The 23,757-nt window shown below is 37.2% G+C and overlaps 1 protein-coding gene across 2 annotated transcripts; it reads left to right on the top strand.

The window, feature by feature from the left end:
- Positions 1–708: 708 nt before the first annotated feature.
- On the top strand, positions 709–18,747 carry pcmt (protein-L-isoaspartate (D-aspartate) O-methyltransferase). Of its 2 annotated transcripts, none has more exons than XM_084432950.1 (8): positions 709–1,051; positions 2,719–2,823; positions 6,862–6,893; positions 6,987–7,091; positions 9,317–9,437; positions 10,379–10,464; positions 13,318–13,487; positions 16,064–18,747. In XM_084432950.1, exons 1-8 carry the CDS (start codon positions 886–888, stop codon positions 16,074–16,076), a joined length of 798 nt encoding a protein of 265 aa, XP_084289076.1. In that variant the 5' UTR covers positions 709–885; the 3' UTR covers positions 16,077–18,747. The 2 variants fall into 2 exon arrangements, with proteins under 2 accessions (XP_084289076.1, XP_084289077.1); XM_084432951.1 differs by having other exon boundaries at positions 714–1,051; positions 13,318–13,534.
- Positions 18,748–23,757: the final 5,010 nt, after the last annotated feature.

Raw genomic sequence — 23,757 nt, 5'->3', positions numbered from 1 at the left:
TATTATTATTATAAAAGAGAATTTAAAAAGAGAAAATATAAGTTCCCCTAGTAGTTTTAGATTTTTCACGGCACATTAATATTGTAATATTTTTACTTATTATTATTATTACCGATATTATTATTATTATTATTATTATTATTAGAACATTTAAGTAAAGCTTCATGAAGCGAAGATAAATAAAATAGAACATTTTAACATTTCCGGGTTTCTCGGAAGCGGAAGTCGTCATTGTTGGGTAAACTTCTACAGCGATGAATGAGAGAAAACATTAAATATATTTTTTGTGTCCCATTTGCTCAAATAGCAAAAGAAAAACTCCACAATAGTGTTTTCACAACTTTCAAAAAGAGTTTAAAAAAATAGAGCGACTGATAATAGCAGTCAGATGATGGATGATGGAAAGTTAATATAATACAAAGTATAGTATTTAAATATATATATAAAAAACTTTAACAATGCTGATGACCATTAAAACGTGTTATCACAGTCTATGAAAAAGGTTAATTTGGAAACTTTTTGTCTTATAGTGACGTATTCGCAGAACTTCTGCGTTATTTGCTAATAAAATGTAAAAACTGAGAAGAAAGAAGACACTCTGCCTTATTAATCACTTATGCCAATAGATCTCATTTACATCATTCCACTATTAAGTTTAGAAATGTATTTCGATTTGCATTTAGAAAACGTGCCAAATCATTATGCCTTGCGTCACCCTGATAATGCGCTCGTGCTGTCCTCCAGCTGGCCGCGCAGAGCAGAGCGAGTCTACCGCTATCTAGAGTCGCCAAGCCCGAAAATGCACACAAATGTCCTCATAATACGGCTGAAAACATGACCGTGCGGAATGAATGAGCGTTAAGAGCGTGACGGGAGTAACGGGACATGTCTGGTGACGTATCGGTTCTGGAAGTGGTGTCGGTCGTGGGAAGGGCGTTGTGCGCAGGCGCGGCGCTGACAGCCGCACTCTACCTGATCCGCAGAGTGTGTTCGGTCATGGCGTGGAAATCCGGAGGAGCGAGCCATGCGGAGCTCGTCAACAACCTCCGCAGTGAGTCCAACCCGTCTTGCGTGATCAAAAGAGCAAAAGCAGTCATGCTCACCGCTTCGCTTAGTAACGGGGGTTTGTTTACTTCAGTGCGGCGAGGGAAAGTGCGTTTCTGTGTGAACTAGCATTGCGTTGCATCCGAGGGGAAAGTGCGCTGTGCGTGTGAGGATAGCATGGGATGACTTCATCTCACCGTTGTTCGTGCGTGTGTGTGCTGTTATTTCAGACAAGCACACGACAGCTGTTTAAAACTTACGATGTGCTTCAGTGCTCTTCATTTTGTTAGCTAGCTGCTAGCAGTCTAATATGTGTTCGTCACTCAGCAAAACACATGCAAATCGTCAGCTCTGTTTATATAATGGCTGTTGTAAATGTGTTATGCCCACTGATCTATATAGAATGACCAGTGGTTATGCCTCATTTCGGTTCATATTTTGCAACGAAGATATCTTGTGGGTTTTCTTCACATAGTTGCACTCTTTGGCGTTTATCTCTTGAATCTAAAATGTACTCGTTCCTGCAGGTATATGTAGTTTGTATACATTAAGAAAGCAAGAAACAGTTATTGTTCAAATGTTTCGTCGTTTAATGCTCGCATGTGCAGTTTTTAATAGAGGAGTCGTTCAGTGGGCGTGGCACACCACGTGTCACTGTATGATGACGTCACCCAGTTTAGTACTTTGAGCTTTAATATTGATGCTGCGTTTATTATTTATTATGTAATGTTTAGTTCTCCTGAAATCAAAAATATGCTTTTGTTTTATAAATGTATACTTTTGGCTCAATCTCTGTGAATGCATCTAATCCATGCATTTAATTAGTATTTTTAAGTAACTAATCTAACAGTTGACCATTGGCCAGAGAGACTAATAATACTCATTTGGCATGTAACCCGTCCTCCTGAACTCCTCCTGGCTTTATTCTGAGGTCAAGTGGTCAGTGTGCTATATTTAGTGGTGCTTGCTAATTCAAGTATCACTGTTACTGTCGCTGATACTTAGGGTTTGCGATTTGAACAAACTCCTAGTCCTGAGAATTAAACTTGTAACTTGTCCTACCAATGAAGGAACAGGTCCGTTTAATTCTTGTCTGCGCCGTGCAGTTTGTGTAATTTATTAAGGTCACTTGGATTAAAAAGGTAATCAAGTAGGTACGAACTGTACTAAGAACAGTTTCCGGTTCTACTTCCCCTTGAGCCTTAAATATATCATTTTCACCCCCATTGGACTTTTCCCAATAGTTAGCCTGGCACAACTACATTTTGTCTCTGAAAAAAGTTATTTAAGTTAAATAATTATATATTAACCGTCTTAGAACTTCCGTCTGTGAGTGTAAATGTGTAGTATTTACTATATTCAAATAGGCACAGACTGTTATTAATAGTACGTTTTGAATACCAGCGTAGGATTGCTGGCATGCCGCAAGGTTTTGTTGCTCCAGTATTTCCGATACCGCAAATTAGTAAATGACTGAGATCAGATCAGGAACACAAAAGGAGATATTTTGAAGAATGTTGTTCACACAATCGCCAAGTGTTGTGAAGCTGTAAATGAGTCCCATTGGAAATCTCTCGAAAGCGATCTTGAAAAAAGCTTGTACATTATACATACACAATTAAACGGGTATAAACCTATATAACCTGTATGAATGTGCTTGTGTTTTTTGTCCAGAGAATGGGATCATTAAATCGGACCGTGTATATGAAGTTATGTTGGCCACAGACCGTGCACATTTCTCCAGATGTAATCCATATATGGACTCGCCACAATCTATAGGTAAGTTCCAGTCCAGACAGAGTTATCATTTTGTGGACACCATGTTATTTACAGCTGTATTGCTCTCATTAAAGTCTCCACTTCTAGCGCCCAATGTGGCCAAAGTGCATTCAGACTCATTTTCCATTGATGAAACTCACGGTTTCTGTTTTTGCTGCTACGCACAGCTAATTCAGCCGATTCATTTTCTCTGTCTGTCTGAAATAAAGGGCCTGTTTACTAGGGCTGGGTATTGACACAAATTCCACAGTTCGATTCGATTTCGATTCACAAGCTTGCAATTCGATTCGATTCAGTATTGATTATTTTGGATATCAGCTACAATACATGGCAAATTTTCTCAAGGAAAACAAATCTCTTCACTAATGCTGTAAACTATGGGAGTCAGTGGTAGCCTATAGGCTTCATTAGCCTACTATAATATTGAAGGTGTAATATTGAACTGATTTGTATACAAACACTTAAATGACACTTTTATTTATTTTTATAATAATAAAGTTATATGAAATATAAACATTTAAATGGTGGCTGTCATAAAAACCTGCCAGATTTATTCAAACATGCATTAAAAATTGAAGAACATTAAAAATGATAATGAATATTTAATATGGTGCATATATTTAGCACCTCTCTAGAGTAAATTTTTCTCGCTGACTGACGAGTTTATGGTCACTGGATCTGGTTTTTCTGAGGTAAATGTGACGTTACATGACAAGCTGATTTACTGACGTCTTTCCACAGTTGAAACACTGATTGAGCGGTTCCATGTCACATGATACGGACTTCGATAAGTTGTACTCTATCTTTTAACACACTTTCAGATGCTCATTCACGTTTATTTCGTGCTGTAACTGGTGTTATTAAGGCGGAGGAGATGTGCTTCTCTCGAGCTGAGCCAGAGCGATCTCACGCCACAGCGACAAAACGCTATTTATGTTTTTGAATTTCGTAAGAAAATGGACGTAATTTGAAATCTGAGACTTTGTTTCATATCAATAGTAACAAGCACAAAGATTATTGCGATTTATTGGATGGGATGCGCTACAATGTTCCATTCATTCATCAACTGAAAACAGGATGACTAATCGATTCTTGGGATTTAAGAATCGATATCGGTTCGTAAAAATTAGAATCGATTAAAATCGAGAAATCAATTTTTTTTTTTACCCAGCCCTACTGCTTACACACTGCATGTGTTTTTTCTGATTGGATAGCTACTGTATCTGGGGCCGTCTTCACAAAGCATTTCATCTAGAGTTCTCCTAAATAGCAGTTAATGTTCTTAGGTAAAAGTTTTCTCTTAAAACCTATTCACAAAGCTGCTGAGACCAACTTTACTATGGAATAGAGAGAAGAAGTCTTAAGCTAAGAGAAAGGGCGGGGTTGATCTCGTTGCTATGGATGATGTCATCACGGTTACTAAGGTGTCACAGCACATTTCGTATGTCGGAAGGAGGGGCTTCATTGAAAAACAGGCTGGGGAGAGAGGAGCCGTAATAATGTCAAATATGAACAATCAAGCCTGAAAACATATTCTAGTACACCCCAAAAACAGAATCAAGTCTTCGTAAAAGGGCATAATAGGTCCCCTTTAATAAAGATGATTGTGTGTTGTCGTCTTCAAGCTGTTATAAAGCATTGTGATGTCTGGCCCTTCAATTGTCGACACACTGAGTGAGTTTACATGCACACTCTTAACCACGTGATCATGTACACGTGCTAACCCGTTTTCCTCTATCGGAGGAAGGTCATAAACGCATAGACTGATCGCCACAGCTGGATTCTTGGCCCTTACTTCGATTTCGCCCAGAATGTAAACGCATTAACCTGCTTTCTGTCAGCTTATTGAAGTGCGCGTGTGCGTGTGTGTGATGTGTGACAGGAACGCGTCCTTACTGTGGATTTAAAGGTGTGGTAAGCGATATTTGAAAATTGCTGTTTGAAATTTGGTCGGACCGACACAACAACTAACGTGTAGCCAATCAGCATTAGGGGGCGTATGACTGTGGAGAGAGAACGAGCAAGAGGGAGATCTGAAGAAAGACTAGAAAGAGAGATGGCCGAGAGACATTACAAAAGAGAAAAGCTCAGAAGAAATCACTGGAAAATGAAGGGTTATGATCAGGAAAGAGCTTTAGGACCCGTGTTAATATTAACAAAGCTTTCCAGCGCTGGAGAGAGAGAAGCAGGAAGGCCTGAAAACAGACACAGAGCTTGCGTTGATTCGCTCCACATGTGAGTAACACTGGGTTTGAGGGTCATTTGTCTGGAGCTGCTGTGCTGTTGGCAACTAACAACCAACTCTTGTTTGTATTTACTCGTGTATCTGTGTCCATTTTTTTGTGCTTCCTTCTCGTTTGTTCATCATCTTCGCTTCATTTTTCGTGAAGCATTATTTTGTTGCACTTCTGCTTCGATAAATAGATGTTATGTTAGTGCAGTCGCCTCACGTGTCAGCGATCAGGGTTCGAGACCGACTCAAAGCGAGGCGGATTGGATTGGAGGGTGAGCTTTGGAGTAGGGATGGGACGGTATGAAAATTTTATATCACGATTATAGTGACCAAAATTATCGTGATTATCAATATCATCACGGTTTTGTTAAAACGAGATGAAAGTGTTCAAAAAGAACTGATGCTCACAATAAAAACAGTTTAATATTTGAAAATCACCAATCAACAAATAAAACAAGCAACTCTATGCACTTACTTAAGCAATTTTATATTCTGTGGCATTTCCTTCCTTATAATGACCGTTGTCAATAGCAACGCATTATAACACCGCGCACATCCATGTATCGCAACGGACGCGCTCTCTCTCGTTTCATTCAAATACAACTTGCCGTCTTGCTGTCTTGTTTTGTACGCTGTAGATTTACTAGATTTAAAACATTAATCTCAATTCAATATGTCCCCGTAATTATGTGGTAAAAAAAAATAAAAAGGTCGGTGTAATAAGTGTACATTGTATATACATTATTATCCCTTAAATGTCACTCTTAATAGTCTTGTTTGAACTTGATCGTTCGTCTTTGGCTCAAAGCCACTTGCTGCAAACTTTTCTTCGCGGAAGCTTCACGTTTATTTCAAGTGAGTGAGATAAAATATTTCAACTCAAAACAACATTTTGTGCCCAATTATTTCCCAGACGTAGTTTTGGTATTGAGGTCAAAGTTAACGTTCGCTATAAACAGTGGGTGATGGTCACACAAGACGACTCGGCAGATTTTAAGTGTTTCCCCCCTATTGTAGTGACCATCCTCGATTAAGTTTCACTCAGGACTCTTGTAAAAGCCAAAATATGACCACACCTCAGATTTGGTCCTCTTAAAAGGCTGAAACCGGTCACTGCCTTCCGCCATTCCTTCTTGAATAAAAAAAACAACAACAACATTTCGCGCTGCGCCTGCGATTGTTGCTGGCTGGACAGGATTTACAGTGAGTTATTAAAATCGCAATAATCAAACACGGTTTTAATGATAATTCAATTTTAAACGATAATACTAACCGTCAGTACATTTTATCGTGGTTTATGGTGAAACCGGTAATCGTCCCATCCCCACTTTGGAGGCGGAGCAATGAAGAGAGGGGCGTGTTTGTTTGGGTTCATTTCAAATATCAGCAATGTTCAGCAATGACTTTCAGAAACATTATACTGCACCTTTAAGTGCATCCAGACAGAGCGAGAGTGTTGCAGTAAGGGAGGAGGAGATCTATCGCATACTCACTCGTTCTTGATCACACTCTTTTCTTGAAATCTCGTGCTGAAGCGTTACAGTCACAATGCTGCTTCTGCAAATTATTACGTTGTGACGTCACCACGGGGAAATAACCTGATTTATCGATAGTCTTGTTAACGACGTGGTTGTCGGGTTATTGATTTGCAGTTTGCATGTGTACCCTGACGACAGGTTGATTCAATAAGCTGATGTGCGTTATCAGAGTACTGGTGTGCATGTGAACGTGCTCAGTGTTAGTCTGGTGATTCTGCTGATGTGTTTTCTTTTTGGCATGAAGGTCTGTTTTGTAATTTCGTACAGGTTACCAAGCAACAATCAGTGCACCTCATATGGTAAGTTAAACTGCTTCTGTGAGTTCTCATGATGTGTAATAGCCGTGGTTGGCCTGTTTGAGGTGCTGACGACCCCTCATGTGTGTGCTACAGCACGCATACGCTCTCGAGCTCCTCCACGATCACCTGTATGAGGGAGCGAAGGCTCTGGATGTGGGATCCGGCTCGGGAATCCTGTCCGTCTGCTTCGCCAGAATGGTGAGTCACTTCACTTCCTATTGCAAACATGGGATTGCTTAGGATTTTCACTTTTTCTGTTAAATTAATTGTAATGGAATAGAAAACAAACAATCATAGCATATAAATGATCTTTCTACATTAGAACAGTTAAACGGTGTGTGTGTGGTACAGAGGACCAAACCTGCAGAAAGAAATGAACACATGGAGAGACCTCAAATTATTCGGTTTTCAGAGAATTAAGGCGAGACACGGCAGGCAAACACATCAGGGTTTTTTTACTGGTCAATTTTGAGATTTTTGGATATTTGTCTTCAATAGCATGTCTTCTTTCAGACTTGTGGTGAAAAAAAGTCTGAAATACACATTTAGGTCTTTATTTTACTACACTTTGTCTGTTTGCGTCTGTAGATTTCTCATAAATTCAACAAAAAGTTTGCGTTCATAATCAACACGCTGCTCCGCGATCTCTGTCTGCTCCCTGTCGTCACACACACCGCTGGAAAGCTCTCTCTCTCATGTACAATGCTGTCGGATCCAAATATGGTCATTTCCTTTTTATCAGCAACCAATCGTGAAAGTAAAAGGGCTGAATGCGCAATCTCATTGGCTGATGAAAAATCTTTAAAGCCCGTTTTCTCAAAATGTCTTTTGTCTCATACTCAAAGTCTGAAATCTCCACTTCAGTAGCACCTATATACACCAAACTCTCCAGTCTTGTACCTAGTTATATTATGAAGACATTTACAGAGGGATTTGTAAATATATTATTCCTAGCCTGATTTATATAACATTTTATTCCAAAAAACATGGCGAAAATCATTTTTTTAAGGCTATTGACAGTATATTCAGATTTACAGGATAACAAAAGTAGATATCCATAAATCCCTCGGTCATTTTTTTCCCATCTAATATGTGAACATATGTGTGCTTTATCCAATACTCAGATTTAAATGCAAATTAGCACATATTTAATTAGATATTGCCTTATTTTACATATTTAAACATTAAATTACAGAAAACTTGTAATACATTTTTTCCTCATCTTAATGTAGGTAATCAACTGGGAAAGTTTCATGGTGATATCTGCTAGTTACGAATGTTACCCTATTCACCTGTAGTGTCTCGCCTGTGTAGATCTGAGCTATGAGTTCTTCTTATTGACGACTTAAAAAATACAATTATTTGCTCCTACAATTATATATTATTGCATTCTTTATTCTTTCATTTATTTATTCTTGTTGGTTTTAGTCCTTTTTATTTTCCGTTTTACTTTCATTTTGCTATATTTATTATTACAAGTACATACAAATAAATATAAATGCATACAAATAAATACATATTTGTGTATGTAGTTCCTGAAGCACGTTTTTGTTGTTTCTACACGTGATACAATAGCAAAAACATAACAAAATGATGGAGGGTTGCAGAGTCAGAGTTACTCTTTTGGCGTAAGTCGACTTTTGTTGGCCGTCTGCCGGAAGCTAGTTATTTTAGTCGATAAAGCTTTAAATGTGAATATTTTACTTACACGAACTTCAGAAGACATTTATTAACCCCAAAGAGAGCCGTGTGGAGCACTTTTATGATGGATAGATGCACTTTGATAGACTCCAAAAAAATACCCACACTCCCATTATAAAGCTTGGAAGAGCCAGTACATATTTTAATATAACTCTGATTGTATTCGTCTGAAAGAATAAAGTCATAAACAGCTAGGATGGCTTGAGGGTGCGTAAATCATGGGCTAATTTTGATCTTTGGGTGAACTATCCCTTTAACTTGTTTAATAACACAACGATCAAAGTTACAGGCGCCGTTGCTGAAACCACAGTCGTTGCACTCTGGTAAATTCTCTCTGGATTTGCTCCATGGAGTAAACACTTGCTAAAGCTTGTACTGTACCTCGCTGCTTGTCCACTTGTTGGAATGCCTCTCCATATTTAGTGGTATAAAATTAGCCTGAGTAACTAACAGCTACAACAGGTTTACATATGGACGCTGGTGACTCTTCTTTTTTGGGTTTGTTCATCATGTATGTCTGTCTAGACCAATTTTTTAGTAGTTCCTTTAAGTTCCTGCAGTGGGAAACTTAGGGATTCATGTAAAAATGAATAAATGTAATAATTCTGCTATTAGATATGGATGAATATTGTGTATGTATTTCATGCCTACATGTATTTACTGGCATTTTGGAGACCCATAGTATATGTGCATTACAGCGGATATGTTGTGGTGTGTTACAGGTCGGGCCGACGGGGAAGGTGATTGGCATTGATCATATAAAGGAGCTGGTGGAAGATTCAGAAACTAATGTAAAGAAGGACGACCCTAGTTTGATCTCTTCAGGGAGAATCAGACTCCTCGGTTTGTCCACATCTTTTGGTCTCTCAATTGTTTTTGGCTGTTTTACATCATGTTCTTTATAATGTGTTCATTTTTTAGATATGCAGAAAAATTTAATTTCTGACTGATTTGGCCAACAGTTTTTTTTTCTGTTCAAGTTTATTTAATATTGTAACCTAGTTTAAACATCAGAAAATTATATGCCTGGTTTCACAGACAGGGCTTAGATTAAGCCAGGATTAGACCTTAGTTCAATTAGGACATTTAAGTAACTTTCATAAACGTGCCTTATAAACAAAAAACATTACTGATGTGCATCTCGAGACAAAACAATGGAACTGACATACTTTAAGATTGTCAGTGCAAGTTGCTTTCAGTTAAACAGCTCAAACATGCATTTTAGTCTGAGACTAGACTTAAGCCTGGTCTGTGAAACCAGCACTACAGCTGCAACTGTACGTGTACTGAACTGATCAAACACTGGGCTTTTTGTATGTAGACGTGAATGAATACATGTATTGGCAGACCAGGGAAAAAACAACCACCAATAAGCACAGATATGAATGTATTCTGGAAATAAGACAAAAAAAAATACTCCCAATTTTGGACAAAATGAGACCAAACGTTTGTCTGAAAGTTCGAAATTGAAGTGAAAAATTGAAATTTTACTGAGAAAATTAAAATAATACTTGTAGCTAGGAAAGAAATGAATAACTTTTTTATTAACATTTTCTTTCTTTTTTAATATGTAATATTTTCATAAATCCATTCCTCAGATTTTCTCTCATAGTCATTGCAATTGCCAAAAAAGTGTGGGACTAGTTATTTATTTTTGTCATTTAGCAGTGTGTTATATTCAGAGGGAGGCAGTGCACTATAGGGACAGAACAGAACCGTTATATGGGCTCAGCTGTGGTGTTGTGTAATAGTGTGTGTGTGTGTGTGTGTGTGTGTGTGTGCAGTTGGAGATGGAAGAATGGGCCTTCCAGAAGAAGCACCTTATGACGCCATACATGTCGGAGCCGCAGCTCCCACAGTGCCACAAGCAGTACGTTTCCTCTCAATCACAAACACACTTTGATACCAAGACATCGTTGCACCTTAAGCAGGAACTTTAAAGGAATAAATCACCCAGATATTAAAATTCTGTCATCATTTATTCACCCTGCATCTGAGATATGTTCTGGTCTTTTTCCATCTTTGGAACACAATTTTATTTACAAAACTTCCACTTCCAAAAATATTTTCGTTTGTGTTCCTCAGAAAAAAAAGGATGTTATACAGGTTTGGAGAATTATTATCACGATGAATAATTGGTGTTAATTTTTGGATGAACTATCCCTTTAAGGTCTAGCGTATGCCAACAATGTTCTAAACGCGAGTTTATTTCTGTTTGAAGTCAGTGGGTTTCTGTCTCGTTCTGTGTGGAAGAATTTAAGGAAAACGCATCCGTGTCGTTATTCCACCCCGAAATAAAAAAAGAAAGACATTATATTTTGCATCAAGGATAATAAAGCCTTGTTTAGGACCTTGAAGATTTTCGGCTTTGTGATTTCTTTTTTTTTTTCATGGCAATTAAGCACGTATTTCCACAAAATGTCCATTTTGTAACACCTCCAGACATTTGACATTTTTTGTAATTCCCATTTGTGGAGGGTTGAATGAGGACACAAACCAAACTGATTTGCAGTGCACCCCGAAGTTCTGTGCTCAAGGGTTGATGAAGTGATGTGCAGAAAAAGGTCTGTGGCTTTCCAGTGCTGATCGGTCAATCCTCACTTGAATCTGGAGAAGCAGAGACAGAGAGAACACACTGTATTAGCATTTGCTGCAGTGGAGAACCAGCTCACCCTTTCTTTCTTATGCTCTGCTTATATTCTCTCTTCTTAAAGCTACACTGTGTAACTTTTTAAGTTGATTCTTAGCAAAAAACACTTTGTTCTATCAAAAGTATATGTGCTCATTCATGTGTAATTACTTCCATCAAATAATCAAGTGTTCTCGTAAGCGTAAAATCTGCCATTTAGAATACATACGAGCGAGTCGCTCGAATGGCGGCAGCCTCCATCTTGAAAATACATTACCCAAAGAGGGACATACCTGGAAATTCAAGCTTCGCCTTACGCGTTTTACACACAGTGACACCATGACGAATGCGAGGGGGAGATTACTCACGACTGCCCGCAGATTTGAAAGATTGCTGAAGATGGAGGATCACGCCTATTTTCGGAGAGTGTTTTTCTTTGTATAGGAGGAGGTCTCACCAATCCACTTGCACCGGCTTTGTTTTTTCGTTTTCCTTTGCCTTTCCCTCTACCTTTAGCTTTCCCTCGCACATCCGTCGCATCAACTGATCTCTGACTCTGCTCACGGAGAAAATTATGTAGCCTACGCTGTAAACATTGCCTTACACTATTAATCTCGTTCAATATACAGAATAACGATAGCACTGATACTTTACTAACATAAGCTTGCATTCGTTTGGGATAGCTGATATTAGCAAAGAAATGGTACCAAAATAACGAAAACATAAAACTATTATTCATTTTACATAGAGGTCATAACCTACATGTTAAGTGACTAAATAACTAAATGCACTTTGTAATAGTTTTCTAAACTAACCTCATCACTTGAAGGAACACTCATGGACGAAGTCAAACTGGATGCCATGTTAATCTTGGAATAATACGATTATTATTGGCCACCGTAGGAGTTAAAACACCCTCAGAATTGAAAGGAACAGAAACTAATATTCACTGGGTAGTCATATACAATTTCACCGCTAGATGGGGGAAAATATCACACAGTGTAGCTTTAATGAAGCACAGGTGTGGGCGATCAGCACTGGCTCCTGGCTGCTGATCAATGAGGAGACGTCATAACGGCGACGCTGAAGTGCACTCGGGATACTCGTCACACAAGTGCCCTGTCCAAATACCCACACTTGCGGTCTTTTGCACTTGACCATTTGTGTACTTGCATGACGTATTTCTTGTATTCGGCCCTAGTGTTCAAGTAGGCATAAAGACTGCAAATGTGTGTAGAACTTTTGCTCACACAATGGGACACACTTAAAGTCTTAATTGTTTACAGAGCTTTATTTTATTTTCAATATTTTGCATTTTAAAATAAACTTCTAAGTGTCTGTTCAGTAGTCGCTATGTAACTAACAGAAGATAAAATGTTAAAATTGTGGTGCCGCTAATTAAGTGATAAAAAAGCAGTTGCAAATGTTGTACAGAACACCCATAGATAGCCTACTTATCTTTGCTCCAATAAAATGTGCAACACTTTGTTTTACTACCAGATGTAATATCTAATTCATTTAAATTACAGTGGAATGTCTTCCTCGACATCACGCGATTTCGGGGCAAGCGAGTTCCCGAACATAATGCATGATGGGATACGCTTAGCCTCGCGCCACTCCTGTCGTGTACACGTGCTCTCAAGTGGCCAAGACCACAAGTTGTGGGTATTTGGACAGCGCAATTATACTAAAGACTTTAAATATAGAAAGACGATGCACTCGTATTACTATGAATGGGAGAAACTGCAATGCACAAGTTCCTTCTTCTAAACAAAAGTCATCGCATCACTGCTTGATTTGAAATGAACCTGATTTCAAATATGAAATTTAATCATAAGCTTGGTGAACAGATTTGGAGAATTTTGTGTTTCCCCATTCAAAGAGATTCAAGAGTTGCACTTGCATGACTGAAACAGCTGCGCGAGAGGCGTTTCAAAGATGGCTGCCGAGTCGAATTACTTGTGTGAAAAGGACTTTGTTAATATTCAGTAGTGATTCTCATTAGTTTTCCATCAGTGTCATGCGTATATTTCTTTCTTATGATTTTAGGGTGAAGTATGACGTGTTCTTGAGAGGGATGTGTGTGTGTTGCAGTTGTTGGACCAGCTGAAGCCAGGCGGGCGTCTGATCCTGCCCGTCGGCCCCGCAGGAGGGAACCAGATGCTGGAGCAGTATGACAAGCTGGAGGATGGCAGTACCAAAATGAAGCCACTGATGGGCGTGATCTACGTGCCTTTAACAGACAAAGACAAGCAGTGGTCAAGGTGGAAGTGACTTCTGTCCTCTGTCCCCTCTCTCTTCTAGGGCACAGGTGAAGCGTGTGGTCCGGGGCAGCTGACAGAGCGTTTGCCGCTTGACCTCTGTCTTGCTGCTCCATACCATGATGAACAGCTGCACAGTTTTCTTTCTTTTTTTTTACTTTAACCCTCCTGCCTGATTTGACCTTAAACCATATTAGAATGTTTTAAATTACTGCAGGAATGGGCTTGAGTTTGTTTGTTTTTTTCCCCCTCAAAAATGCTTTCTGAATGATGAGACGTGAAAGCATGAACAACTCAAAACCTGTTTAGACTTGGCGTTACGGCTTTGTTCACTCTGGTGGCTCAAATCCTTTTAAAAAAAATAAAAAAAATAAAGCAGATCAGACTCAAATCTGGTGAGGGTTTTGTCATCTGAACAGCAATAAAACACTGTGAAATCTTTCATTAAATATAGTATTGGCGGCTTTAACACTTTAACCCGACCATGACATCAATTAAAACTCAATGCCTCGAAAGTCATTCCTGAAATCAGTTCGATTTTAACTGAATTGATTATAGTGTTGTTACAATTTGAGCGGATAATTATTGACCCTAGCACAATAGCTAATTTAGCCTTCAAATGTCCACCCTGTTAGACAACTGCCATTGTGATGTGTGTCCTGTCTAATCTACAGTATTCAGCAGGGCTGGGTAAAAATATACTGATTTCTCGATTTTAAGCGATTCTCATTTTTACGAACCGATATCGATTCTTAAATCCCGAGAATCGATTAGTCATCCTGTTTTCAGTTGATGAATGAATGTAACATTGTAGCGCATCCCATCCAATAAATCGCAATAATCTTTGTGCTTTGTTACTATTGATATGAAACAAAGTCTCATATTTCAAATTACGTCCATTTTCTCACGAAATTCAAAAACATAATTAGCGTTTTGTCGCTGTGGCGTGAGATCGCTCTGGCTCAGCTCTAGAGAAGCACATGATCTTCTCTTCCGCCTTAATAACACCAGTTACAGCGCGAAATAAACATGAATGAGCATCTGAAAGTGTGTTAAAAGATAGAGTACAACTTATCGAAGTCCGTATCATGTGACATGGAATCGCTCAATCAGTGTTTCAACCGTGGAAAGACGTCAGTAAATCAGCTTGTCATGTAACGTCACATTTACCTCAGAAAAAACAGATCCAGTGACCATAAACTCGTCAGTCAGCGAGAAAAATTAACTCTAGAGAGGTGCTAAATATATGCACCATATTAAATATTCATTATCATTTTTAATGTTCTTCAATTTTTAATGCATGTTTGAATAAATCTGGCAGGTTTTTATGACAGCCACCATTTAAATGTTTATATTTCATAACTTTATTATTATTTAAAAAAAAAGTGTAATTTAAGTGTTTGTACACAAATCAGTTCATTTTCACCTTCAATATTACAGTAGGCTAATGAAGCCTATAGGCCACCACTGACTCCCATAGTTTACAGCATTAGTGAAGAGATTTGTTTTCCTAGAGAAAATTTGCCATGTATTGTAGCTGATATCCAAAATAATCAATACTGAATCGAATCGGAATCGAAATCGAATCGAATTGTGAAATTTGTCAATACCCAGCCCTAGTAGAAGTGAATGTGTAAAATAATGCATCCTTTGTTACATGATGCAAATGCAGTGGAAAAATGCATCCGAACTGACCATTTCAGGCATCGTGTTGTCGCCTACATCATTATCATAGCGACCAATATAGATACACCAGATATGTACAAGTGCACTGTCTGAATCCTATAGAGTGATGTAGGTGTGACGTCACTTTCTAACCACCCTCGACAAAAACCCAATAGAATTTTCCCATAGGCTTTTGGATTATCGCTAAAAACAAGCTCTGTGATCAACAGAAGTTTATGATACTTGCACGTTTTGTCCGTCAAGATAATTATCATGGATGAACACAACTTTTATGAATTTTGAAGCCTAAATGCAGTCGCCAGAAGTAAAAATCTGAAAGCATGTTCCCAGAATGCTGGAGTTAGAGTAGTTTGCATATCGAGGCTGTAAAGACGGACTGAGTTTACATGTTCAGTGTGATGACGTTTAATCTCCTCGACAGACGCTGTAGTCCCGTGTAGACACTTGTTTGCAACCGCCTTTTTCAAGACACGTAACAGCTTCAAAAACATCACGAGTGGGGTAATACTGATGTATTTTATGTTGTAGAATAAAACGTGAAAGTGTCTTGAGCTTGTGTTCACCACAGACCTTATTTCAGTCATTTAAACAAAACCCATTGACTTCGGGACGATGGAACCGGAAGTGCTAAAATGCTAACTCGCTTCAGCGTTTCAGCCTATAAAGTGATGTCATGCCTGCACCACTCTGTCATCAGAGGCAAAGCAGACTATCAGTCCTATAGATCGGATTTGAAAAACGAATTGCTTGCAGTTTGAACACAGCCTATACTTTGAGTGCTGAAACAAATGTTTGCATGAGTTGTGTGTATACAGTATGCATATATAAGTGATGTTTTGTGTATGTTTGATGTCCATAGTAACTTTTTCTCTGTTTTTGTGTTTTTTTTATAGGGATGAACTTTGAAAGGATGACCTGGCAATACTCATTACACTACATACGCGCGCGCGCGCGCACACACACACACACACACACACACACACACACACACACACACACACACGCACACATACATACACACACATCCAAATGGACTTCACTGAGGAGAGCATTTATAAATGCTCAATTTCCATAACCTTTACAGTCTGACGGTCATGAAAGATGGATGTATTGATCAGATTCTTTTATTTAAAAAGGAAAAAAAGTGGAATTGGGCTTGTGCTGAGATTTTCATGCCTGCAGTTTGAGAATTGCGTGAATGCAGTTTTTTTTTTTGTTAGTTTTTCTTTTTGATTCTTGTGATGACTTCAGTATTACATCTCAGCGTATTGTAAACACAACACAGGGTTGGCCGTTATGCTGAATCCAGCCTGTTATTAAAACATAATTCACTGCTATATAATGTGCAATTCACTCTACAAATCCATTTCAATAGTAGCGGCTTATGTTTTCAGCTGAAGCATGTGCTGCCCAGGCAGAATAAACCACTGGATAAGATGCTGAGAGTGGGGCGATGAGCCACGAGAGGCCATGTTAGAAGGATTTGACCACGGTTATGGGATGTTCTGTGGTCTGACACAAAGCAAACCTCTGTAAGCGTGGTCAAATCAGTGTAACACAGTCTCGATTGGCTTATTGCGGGATAATGTGCTGGTCATTATAGCAGAATAAACCTTCTACATGAAGCGGAACGATTATTCCTGGACGCTTACCAAATAAATAAATGAACATGAAGAATTGAAAGTTGAAATTAGTTTAATTTGTGTGAAGAAAGTGCAGAATATGAGAAACTGGTTGTCTGGATCAATTATTCACTTAAGCGTCATTACTAAAACATGTTCAAATCACCGAGTGCTGCCATTATTCAATCACAGTCAGGTATTCCAGACAACAGAATGTACAAAGTGTGTTTATAGAGGCAGCAGCAATATTGTAAAAGACACCAATGTTCAATAAATAGCTACATTTATGAATAATTATAACAATGTAAAAAGAAATGCAACTCTTCCGGCTGGTAATTTAGTCCATTAGCTATGACTTTAAGCTGTTTACGGTTGCCAAGCAACACGGCAACATTAATATCGACTGGTCAGCGTTCAGGTGTGCGTTCGTGGGAATTTTGCAGTGAGTGTTTTAACGGGCATTTGTAAAAAAAAATATTCTAATCAGACTTTACAGTCTGAACTAGTTTACACGTATAAGTTAAAATTTTAGAAATCAACTTCATAATGCAAAGGGGTAGTTCACCCGACATAACTATTTTGTCATGATTTATTTTCTGTTCTGTGAAACAATAAGGAGATGCTTTTCCACATGATGGAAGAGGGTGATGTTTTATACTGTTAAAGGGACAGTTCACCCAGAAATGAACATTCTGTCATCATTTACTCGCCCTTAAGTTGTTCCAAACCTGTATGATCAACACCGAAGTAAATGAAGACAGAATTGTCATTTCTGGGTGAACTGTCCCTTTAAGCTTTTAAAAGTTTGTGTTAAATTCAAGATTGCAGCCTTAAGTCATACCAAATTTGATGTTGTTGAACCCAAACAACACTGATTCTCTCATGCTCTTGGCAAGTGTGATAAACGTGATACTCGAGAGTCTTCGGGAGACTTGGATTATAGTGCATGATTTGTATGGGTTGCTTTTGTGGTACTTTTTCAGGGTTTCTGCAGGTTTTATGAAGGTACATTTAAGACCACGTAGAGGACATCAATGTGTTCTCTAAATGAAAAACTCAATGCGTTCTGTTAGCAACACTCCAGAGTTTGAAAATACAACTTCCAGAAGATATCCATCACTTTTTAATTCATTTTACAAAGCAAAAATAGCTTGAATCGCCCTTCTCCCAGCCACTAGAATATATAAATATGTTACTGTACCTTCTGATCACACTGCACAAAAGGGATGCTCTTCATCTGCATATTTGTCTTGTTTTCCAGAACAAATGTCTAAAGATTCTTGAATCAAGATACATTTACTGTTTGATAATGACAAAAAAATATTAAATTGATCAAAATGAAGTGAGTTTATGATTAAAACCAGAACAAATATCTGCCAATCAAAGGGATATTTCATAACTCATTGAGAAATATTTGTTCTTGTTTTAAGCATAAACTTTTTACATTGGAAAACAGGACAGAGGAAGATATTTAGTTTTTGCAATGCATGCAACATTTAATGCCTTTTAGCTCTAATTTAAGTGCTTTTTAGTGTGTTCGGGTGAATTAAGGCCCGCAGAAACCCTGTTCTTTGTCCTTTGAGCTTGCCAGCAATAATCACTGTATGGAAAATCACCAGAAGCTTGAACATTCTGCCTAATATCTCATTGTGAATTTCACAGAAGCAAGAAGATCAGCAGGTTTGGAGTGATATGAGCAGAGTTTGGCGCACAGGTGTAGCGATGCTTACGTGCTTCACATCACTGCAGAACTCAAAATAAGCTCGTCTCTGTTATCTATCGTGTGCAGCAAGTCAAGTCCCACTCAGATCCACTCTTGCATACAGGACTGAGCTAAACCTTCAGTGGTCATTTTGATTGTAAGCGGTTTTCAATGCCAATTCTCTGTGCATGTTTGTGTGTTACCTGCACGCACAAACAGTGCTTTAACGAATAAACTCGCTGCTAAGCAATGATTGGTTAAGTCTCGTCTCTTCTTTCACACAATCTTAGCGATGATACCTTCTAGCGTTGATAATGCTACTTCACCTGACCCATTGTGATTCAGTTTTCATTGCTTCACATGTTCCTTCAGGGTGTGTTGAACCTGAACAGTTGGGATCCAGAAATAAAATCCCATTTGTTTTCTTCATAGAGAAGTAGAATTTTAATTATATCATATAAAGTTTCAAGAAATCAAGAAACCTACATCATTTTGTTTCATGTCCATACAGTACAGGTCAAAAGTTTAGTCTCTAATGCTTATCAAGGCTGCGTTTATTTGATCAAAAATACAGTAACTTAAAATAATAGTTTTCTTTTTGAATATACTTTAAAAAATAATTTATTCCTGTGATGCAAAGCTGAATTTTCAGCATCATTACTCCAGTCTTCAGAGTCACATGTGACATCCAGTCTATCACATGATCCTTTAGAAATCATTCTAATATTCTGATTGATTATGAGTGTTGGAAACAGTTCTGCTGCCTAATATATTTGATGAATAAAAGGTTAAAAATAACTGCATTTATTCAAAATAAAAAAATATTTTCTAATAATATAAATCTTCTTTACTATCACTTTTTATCAATTTAACACATCCTTGCTGAATAAAAGTATTGATTTATTTTAAAAAAAGAAAGAAAAAAATGACTGACCCCAAATTACTGACCAGTAGTGGATATTGCTGTTACAAAACATTTCTATTTTTTTAAAAAATTGCTGCTTCTTTTTTTTTTACTTTTTATTCATCAATAAAGTATCACAGGTTATGAAAAAATATTAAGCAGCAGAACTGTTTCCAACTTTGATAATGAATCATCATATTAGAATGATTTCTAAAGGATCATGTGATAGACTGGAGTAATGATCCTGAAAATTCAGCTTTGCATCACAGAAATAAATGATCATTTAAAGTATAATAAATTGAAAACCAATTATTTTAAATTGTAATAATATATCACAATATAAAAAATAAAAAAACTGTATTTTTGATCAAATAAATGCAGGCTTGATGAGCAGAAGAAACTTCTTTCAAAAACATTAAAAATAGTAATGTTTCCAAACTTTTGACCTGTGCTGTATATTGACAATGGCCAAACAATATGTTTCACTCATTTAAAGTGCTTATTCATTTCTCAACGATTACACTGGACAGAGACCTGATTCTTGGACACTTCTCAGTATTCTTTGACATCCTCACCTCTGTTATGATTATTCAACAGACTATTTTATTCATTCTTTTTTGGACATGAGATGCCACAAAATGCTTCTCTGTTCATTTGTTTTCACTTGTCAGCATTGCCTCGAGTATTTCAGATCGCTGCCACTATCGCATCTGTGAAGAGCAGGTCAAACAAGCACAAATGACATGTAGAGCTCCACAAAGCTATATAATATATGTAATAGAATTGGGCATAGCAAATAACACGTTAAGGAACTGTTATGAGAAGAGAAAACAATCCCTCTATATTTCTGTTGGCTTCAGAGTACAATCAGACTGTACAAACTATATTTCGGTGTGAATTTTCTTGGTAGAAGCTAGTCAGATCACATGCCAATTGATGCTTATCTTCAAAAAACTCTTGGTTGTTGTTTGTGGTTTACATTTTGTACATTTTTAACCCCTACAGTTGGGTTTGTCCATATTTGACCCAAACATGGGTTGAAACAACCCAGCATTTTTGTTGCATGAACAAACATGATAAACATTCTAAACAAGGATGTTGTTAATTAATACAGTATTAAGATATCAAGCACATTTATTTTTATTTTTTAATTTTGTATGATAAGCAATTTTGGTAATGTGTTGGGTCGCCCTTTCATGTAGAATTAGACACGCATAACTTACACCAAGACTTATTGTTGTAATGCACAAATGGCTCCACTGTCTCCACACAGTAAATGTAGTCTTTTATGACAGAGAATAACACAGTCTAGCCCCACTTATAGGCATATTTACTTGTAATCCACGAACCCTAAACTAAACCAACTCTATTAAAACAATTTTTTTTACTTTTCAAATGTATGCAAATTAACTTTTTATTAAGGGCATGTCTATAGCAGCCCATAGAACCAAACAAAGAAAAGTTATACAATTTGGCGCACAAATTCAAGACAGTTTAAACATTTACCATAGTATCTTTCTAAAACCCTCTAGCGCCTCCAACAGCTCAAACTTATTTATGCTAATGACGTTTGTACAATAAGGCCTAGAAACTTAATTTGAATGCATGCCATGGTTTCATTTGTAAAAATCTACTTTTTTTACACTTGTCCTCGACAATTCATCAGCTCTTCACCGAATTTACTTAGGTGACGCCAACTCTGAATCAGCATGCACCACTGCAAAACTTTCAATTTATTGTAATCATTATCAGTAGGGGTTCAGCGAAAAATCGGCAGCTGGCAGCAGGAAGTAGCTGCCATTGGCAGCTGACGTCAGCTGCCGCTAATAACCGGAAGTCGGAGGTGGATGCCGCTTTTAGCAAGGCAAATAAATTATTATATCAATGTATATATATCATTTTAGTACTTATTTAAATAAAATACTTACATTTGTAATTATTTTGTAATTGATTTAAAAAGGTTTATCAAATATAAATTAAGTAACGAAGATCATAGACAGTACAAAAAACAAACATTAAGCTACACTTGAAATTATGAATTTGAACGTGTATAAATGTGTACATGTTTGTCAAATAATGAAATATATACATAAATGAATGCCTATATAATATTGTATTTTTATTAAACGTACAAAAACATTCATTAAACAAATAATGAATGTCCTGTCTAAAAGAAAAAAATAATAATAATTCTCAATGACCCAAAAAACATATTTTGCTATCATTTAAGTTCAGTTTTACATCTGTAGTATTTCCATACATTCTTGTCTTTGTTTTATAAAACAGCTATAACTTTAAAAACAGGCTTGATATTTGTTGTTCTGAAATCAGAATGAACAACAATTCTGAACTAGATGTTACAGTTCATAGAAAAACTAAGTTTCTAGTGTTACAGCTTAAAGACCCAAGACCAGATATGATGAAAGAAGACCAGGAGTCGTGAGGTTCAATCAAATAAGTACAAATTTACTGAAGAATAGTTTCATCGGTAGAGCCAGGCATCAAATTCTCACGGGGTCGCAGGCCAGAGACTCTACTGTACACAAAATCTCACACCAGTTATACCATTTCTGAAGGCATGATTGACATCAGTACATACATGTTGGCTACTTCTCATTGGCAAAAGAACAAAGTTAAAACAATTCTACACTTATGTACAGATAGGAGGGTAAGTCGACATTGTCATCCGAGTCCAAGATGGTCCGGTGATGACCTTGGAGGTCGTAGAAAGGCGTCTTGGGGTCAGCTGTTGCATATTACAAGACCTGTACAGAGCATTCAACACACACAAAAGCACAAGGGAATCGCAGTTCCTCCAAAAGTAGTACAGATAATGTTCACTTTTAAGAAATACACATAAAAGTACAATTCTGTGAATCAGATCACATAGTGTTTGACCCCTGAAACCTTAGTAAGAAAGACAGATGTTAGAAAAAGATAGACAAGTTAGAAAGAAAGAAAGAAACTTTAGAGTAATGTTGCTGTCAGAGCATAAACAATATCTGCAATATGAATAAGTTACGACGATCAAAGTTCAAAGCAAAGGGAGACTTTTTTTTTTTTTACAGAAATCACACACACACACACACACACCTGAAAAACAAAATTAATTGGGATCAGCCTGATGTCTTTTGATGACAATTATGGATGTTGGGTTATCCGTAAAATAAAAGTTATGGGGAAACAAAACCACTGTAATAACTTACCATTAGCATCAATACACCGCAGTCCACAGATCCCAACTGAGCTGGAACACCCTGGAAAAAAAGAAATCTAAATGGAAAAACTAATATTTTATTTCTACACTAAAGATAGCAAAGAAATCAAAATTGTTGCAACATGAAATCAAACCCTTATTTTTAACAAGCTTCCAAGATCCCGGATCCATCTTTATTGCAATTGACCTTAAAAAGACGAAAAAAAAAAAAGTTTGTTATTTTATACACACGAGAGAAAAAGCAGGTGTAATTTATTTTTTAAATGCCACTGTCTATTCCCATCTAAAGCCAGAGAACAAAGTGTTGAACTGAACCACTGGACTAATATGTAAACCTCTGAAGCCCGGTTTCACAGATAGGGTTTAGATTATGACAAGATTAGGCCTTAGTGCAATTAGGACTTTTATAAATATGCCTTAGAAAAAAACATTACTGTTGTGAATCTTAAAAGAAACAATGGCACTGACATTTTAAGATATGCAAGTGTAATTTGCTTTCAGTTAAACATGCATTTTAGTCTGGGACCAGTTTGAGCCTTGTCTGTGAAACTGGGGGTGAAAGTTATATGGAAAAAGTGAACAGTTCCAGTATATCTTGAATAGATATATATAAAATAATTTAACATACATACATATACATATCACATACATACATACACACACACACACACATATACATACATACACACATATTCTGGTCTCATCTGGTGATTGGGTCCCATCCAAAAAATAATCAAACAAAGAAAATAGACACTGAAATGTCAAATTTTCGATACAATCTAGAATTTGTATAAAAAAAATAAAAAGATAAAAAAAAACAGTATGCCTTTTGCCTGCTTTGATCAAGACAGGATATAATACATTTAACATTATGTTCCTTATGTGAAAACATACCAGTGAGTTTGGATGGATTTCCTTCCTGGCAGTATGTTTGTCCGTCCCCAGCAATCTGTGACAGGCTCTGGTGAACCTACAAAAAACAGAAGTTTAGAATATGGTGAAGTAATGTTGATTAAAATGGTGTTTTGTATTAAAACATGGCACATTTGGGATATGTTTTGTTAGCGTTGCACGTGTATCATCAAGGCTGAGCTTGTCAATAATTCCAATAAATCAGCATGAGCTTTATTCTAATCAATAGA

Source organism: Rutilus rutilus (assembly GCF_951802725.1).
Source record: "Rutilus rutilus genome assembly, chromosome: 15".
Classification (NCBI taxonomy): Eukaryota; Metazoa; Chordata; class Actinopteri; order Cypriniformes; family Leuciscidae; genus Rutilus; species Rutilus rutilus.
The sequence above is the reverse complement of the archived record's forward strand: the minus strand, read 5'-3'. Positions and strand labels throughout refer to the sequence as shown.

What these genes read in the sequence shown, in the direction of transcription:
- pcmt (XM_084432950.1), top strand. Translation starts at nt 886, where the DNA reads ATGTCTGGTGACGTATCGGTTCTGGAAGTGGTGTCGGTCGTGGGAAGG. An exon ending in GCTCGTCAACAACCTCCGCA is followed by an intron (nt 1,052 to 2,718) that starts GTGAGTCCAACC and finishes TTTTTTGTCCAG; the next exon opens with AGAATGGGATCATTAAATCG. An exon ending in CAATCAGTGCACCTCATATG is followed by an intron (nt 6,894 to 6,986) that starts GTAAGTTAAACT and finishes TGTGTGCTACAG; the next exon opens with CACGCATACGCTCTCGAGCT.